This window comes from Montipora foliosa, chromosome 1 (assembly GCF_036669935.1).
Source record: "Montipora foliosa isolate CH-2021 chromosome 1, ASM3666993v2, whole genome shotgun sequence".
NCBI lineage: Eukaryota > Metazoa > Cnidaria > Anthozoa > Scleractinia > Acroporidae > Montipora > Montipora foliosa.
Genome location: NC_090869.1, coordinates 56,795,813 through 56,800,812, shown reverse-complemented (window position 1 = coordinate 56,800,812; position 5,000 = coordinate 56,795,813). Strand labels below are relative to the sequence as shown.

At 37.3% G+C, this 5,000-nt stretch overlaps 1 protein-coding gene across 1 annotated transcript in view; it reads right to left on the bottom strand.

Annotated features, from left to right (window-relative positions):
• LOC138002313 (RNA-binding protein Musashi homolog 2-like) overlaps nt 1-3,577 on the bottom strand; it is a 20,289-nt gene extending 16,712 nt beyond the window's left edge. Inside the window, exons 1-4 of the mRNA XM_068848379.1 lie at nt 3,424-3,577; nt 3,228-3,268; nt 2,675-2,756; nt 1,351-1,438 (exon numbers count right to left, since the gene is read on the bottom strand). Coding sequence (XP_068704480.1) covers nt 1,351-1,438; nt 2,675-2,756; nt 3,228-3,268; nt 3,424-3,458 — 246 coding nt within the window. The 5' untranslated portion in view covers nt 3,459-3,577. The remainder of the gene's footprint in view (nt 1-1,350; nt 1,439-2,674; nt 2,757-3,227; nt 3,269-3,423) is intronic.
• Nucleotides 3,578-5,000: the final 1,423 nt, after the last annotated feature.

Sequence of the window (5,000 nt, the reverse complement as noted above, 5' to 3'; positions counted from 1 at the left end):
CCATTTTAAAACCAGTAATTCGCAATCAACATAACCCCAACTTCTAAGAAAATTCCGTGAAATTTTATACACCGAACGGTGCGAACTTCTCTCGCAACAAACTCCTTAACTTCCCAACGAAGTTCATGGTGAAATTCACAACTTTGTTTCTAAGTTCACAATTTGAATAACAACTACGTAATGAAATTGCCAAATTTGTAGCAAACTTCAGGAATTTCAAACAAAGTTCGGAAACTGTTTGTCAAAAGTTTTGTGAAACGCACTGTAAGTACATGTAATGTGTAATGTTTGCTAAAAATGGAAGTGCAAAGATCAAAATTAACAATGTGTATGAATGTTCTGTTACAGTTATACACTGTACTTTATTCTTAAAAATTTTGACAACTGCATTAAAGGGAGGCCTGTAGAAATATTGTTTACCATCATTTTCTTTGTGGAAAAAAATATTTCATTTTAGAATCTCCTTATTTTGACTGACAAATTTTCCAGGCACTGCCATCTGGAATAACAGTAATAATAATAACAGTCATGTGATTCTGTTGTCCTATTTGCCCCGACAAAAAGAGCTTCTGTATGATAACAATACATGTACATGGGTAACCAGGAACACATCAGAATTGTTCAAGATGGGAAACAAACAGGAAAGTTAAACACAAAACTGCTGTAACTGATTCTGAAGTTCACTATTTTCAATAAAAACGTTTTCCTCGAAAAAAATCAAATCAATTGAATAGTAAACTTTTTCTGTGGCTAGAGGTTGTTTTTGTATTGGAATGAAGGTTCTCTTTGAAAAAGAAATTACCAGGTAGCCAATGTCAAAAATACCATAAGTGATAACACTCTTTGTTTGTCCATCCAAAATTTTGCAGAAGCATTGCTTCAAGTTTCTCTTGGACCATTGTAAGACCTAAGAGGAACAACACAACACTTTTATTATTTAAAAACATGTTTCGACAGAAACTTCTGTAATCTTCAGTTTAAATTACACATTTCCTTTTGTTCTAATAGTTACCGGTAATTAGCATTTTGGTTCACACTATATATTCAACTCTGTACTTTGTACTTTAAACTGAAGATGACAGAAGTTTCTGTCAAAACATCTCTTTAAATTTTAAAAGTGTTCACTGTTGTGTTGTTTCTAAAAATATTGATATACCTGCTACTATCCAGACCTAAGAGGAAATAAAAACAATACTTATGCAATACTTTGCAGGGACAAACAAAAGAGTATTATGGTGTTTTTGATAGTGGCTATTACAATGTACACCCCTACATGTACTGTACATCAACTGACACAAGAAAAAGCTGCACTGTGCCTGTTTGTATATGTAACTCATGAAAGAGACATACCGTTTTCTTATCTACCACATGGGGCTTGTTGGAATTAACTACGTCGTTTACTGAGTTTGGGTCTCGGAAAGTAACAAATCCAAAGCCCCTTCAAAAGAAAACAACACAATAAGTATTATTCAATTAAACAAGCGAACAAAAAAATGTGACCTCTAGTAGAAAAACATTCAAGGTTTCACACTGGTTTCTTTTTAACCAGTTTGCATGCACGCCTTTTCTAGCTTTCAACAGGAGAGAAAAACCTCTGGTGACTGTGGGTTTTATACTATTTTCCAAGTTCACACGTGCTTTAACAGGATGGCTCAATAAGTGTATGGGTTGTAATCAATGCTTTCTTAATTCTATTTACAACAAGTTTTGTAAGACAATGGTAACACTTTCACCAAGGATTTCATTTCAAAATGCCTCATTTTTCACATCACCTTTCTTTTAGCATACATTGAAATGCTGATTCAAATACAACTTTCAACTTTAAATGGCACCAACATGGTCAGCAATGTGCTCAAAGTGCTTACTGAAGCCTGGCCAAACAGATCCAACATGTTGCACTCAGTTGGCCACAATTTTGGACGATGTTGGATGATGATAAGCAAAGTTTGATTTCCATCTAACATAGTCTTCAACATTGTCCAACATTTCTTTTGTTCTCAGGTAAGAACAGCATTATTTAATGCATTTGGCCACAGTATTCAACAAGGCTGAACGAGTGCAACAGCTTGGAAATATTACATGTAATTTTACTCTCAACACCTTACAGGGATTGGTAAGATTTTTCTGATATAATTATTTTTTCCAGTGGGTCATATAGCTCTTCTCAACACCTTCATCAGGCAAATACATGTAAAAAAAGCACAACAGTGACATTTCCAAGCTAACACTCTAATGGGTACCAAAGAGCTTTATATAAGCCATTGAACAGAAAATACCAGAAGTCTGTTTTCACATCAGAGGTCACTTAATTCTTATTAAATTTCTTATTAAATATCTAACATTAATGCTAAAAAAGTTCAGTTTGATCAATCACATACATTTTTTTAGGATTTTCTTTCTGTCAAGAGATCATACGATGTCTGATATCTTTTTCCCAAACAGAAAGTTCTTTCAAGGAATTGAACATTAATATGTAGGTCTTTCAAGTGTCTACTTTTGGTGTCTGCTTACATCTCTGCATGTACAGCTGTACCTCTGTCAACCTCAACATTTTGAACAATCAGTCCTTGATTATCACTAATACTAACTTTGTGAGACCATCAGTCTTACAGAAAATACTAAAGAAAGTCACAGAGCATTCTGACCATTTTAACTACATGTAGTCCAAAAATACCTTGGCCTCTTATTACTGGGATCTCTCATCACAACTACATCAGTTACTTCGCCAAATCTTGAAAAATGGTTTTTCAAGGACTCTGTGACAAAACATGGGATACATGCATAAAGAGTTGAGAATGCAGAATTCTTTAAGATTAGCAAGTGTACGAGTCTCTCAATACTGTATCTCTATATTTTTTGTTAACACCACTGTTTTGATAATCAAGAACTTCTGATTAAGGGACTACAACAATGTCCCACATCTTCTTACAGAAGTGAATGAAAATAAAGCAGCCCGGCCATGGAGTTTTCTTGCAACAACCTCACCACAGCTAAAAAAGCCCTAATCTATCACAATAATATTAAAGACTGTCACACCCATATTTCATATTAAAAGAGAGAACCGTTAATATTTTTTACTGTTGTAACTCTTTTGTGCCTACGCTTTCGAGTTGAAGACGTTGAACAAGCCAAAAGAGCTAAGGCAATAATTTTTCGATTATCAACAAGACTGACAATATGCATGTGCCAGCACGTTTTTTTTGCCATAACTGTTTTTGACAACTAACCTTCATTCGTTTCATGGGACAATCCACCGACGAAGATTTTGCTTGAGATACGAAAGTGGCCAGAAAACAAGAAAAAACAAATTCAACCACGTGTAAACCACGAAATACCCACCAGCCTCATTTGCCAGCAAACACTGATAAGGAACGATTAATTCATATTTCACGGTAATGTTAATTGGGAAAAAAGTACCCATACCCAATGTCATCTCCATGAGTTCCTCCCTTGACCATTTTTCCGGCAAATTAGCAGAAATCTTAGCTTAGAAAACTTACAGCCTTAATTAAACTTCGACAACTTCAACGAGCACAAAATGGCTACTGACAGTCCCGGATGTTCATAGCCTTGTGGGATACCATCCATTCGTCCCAGGACTCCTGAAAGGTTAGGCCTCGGTTGGACAGCGCTCCGGATAAATCACAATCCTGCGGATAAACACTAGCAAAACCAATTGAGTTATCCATTGGATAGCGCTATCCACCCTTCGAACAACTGGGGCCAGGATAATAAAGGCTCTTCTCGTCGTTCAAAATCCTAGGCCATGATCCGATGCATGATTCTCGGTGCGAAATATCTCAGAAACGCGTGGGATTACATTCCCGTTAGCTCGTGCAGTGCAAAGTGCAGACCCGTGGAAGCTTTTTTAAACTGCGATATTCTTGATAACGAAGCTGGACATCAGTTCAGTTCAGTGGTAGATTGTGGTCTCATTCATACTGAAGCCCCTCAAGCTAATCCTGCCAAGCCGACTACATTCTGGAAAGGTCAGACCACTGAACTTAGTTTAACAGCTGAGCCTTTTTTATACGGGGAAGATTCCGTGACGAGCAAAGGCCCAGTCGCCCAAAAATGGAGAATATTATTCTAAGGCACAATGCCGTGCTCAGAGCCTGGAGCAAGGTACTGAAAGCAATTGCTATAAACACCCTTGGGCCACGTTCAAACCTCAGCAAACGAATTTTCTACCTGCTCGATTCACACGGAACTCATGTTATAGTACAGATATTTAGGGTCCCTTCTGTACCGTTTGATCGGGCTGGCTCGGTTTCGGGAATACGCTTTGCGGCCTCACCAACTAAGCCAAAAATCTGAAATTTGTTAATATGAGAGGGAGAGTGATCTGGCCAGGTTGCCGAGATCTCAGTTTCCGAGGCACGGCAACACCCCGTTACCACGATGGAAAATGTGTTTCTCGGGGGTTGAGGAGGGGAGTATCTCTGTTGGTTCTCCACTCTGCACAGAAAAGCTTTTCTTCACTCGATTCAAAAAGGAGTACTAGTGATGATTTAATTCGCTTTGCAAGGTGTCCAGTCAGCGTTCCAGTGTATTACTATTCTTTGTTAGCAGATGCGCCCGTTCGTTTTCATCATAAAGTATGGAGGACAATACAGCCAAACAAGAGTGTATCGTTAGAAATAAAATGATTACAGATACATTCCACATTATCTTTTTTGCTGGAAAGTTTTCCCTTTACTTTGTCGACAAACAGCTTTGCAAATCAAATAAATTTACCACCTAATATACACAAGGAAAAGTCTAGACTTGGTCAAGCTGAAAAGCAGTTAACCACCACTTATTATATTCCGAGCATGTTCTCTTGACCTCTCTTGTTTCCTTCGAAAGAAAGAAATTATTAATTGCACATTAATTATCATAATTAAGTAAAGTACGATCTTCAGGGTGAGTGTAATCCTGAAAAAGACTGTCTAGGATTACCACGCTTGACTGTCAATTGATCCTCATATTTATCACTTGACTCTGAAGATTATCGAGAA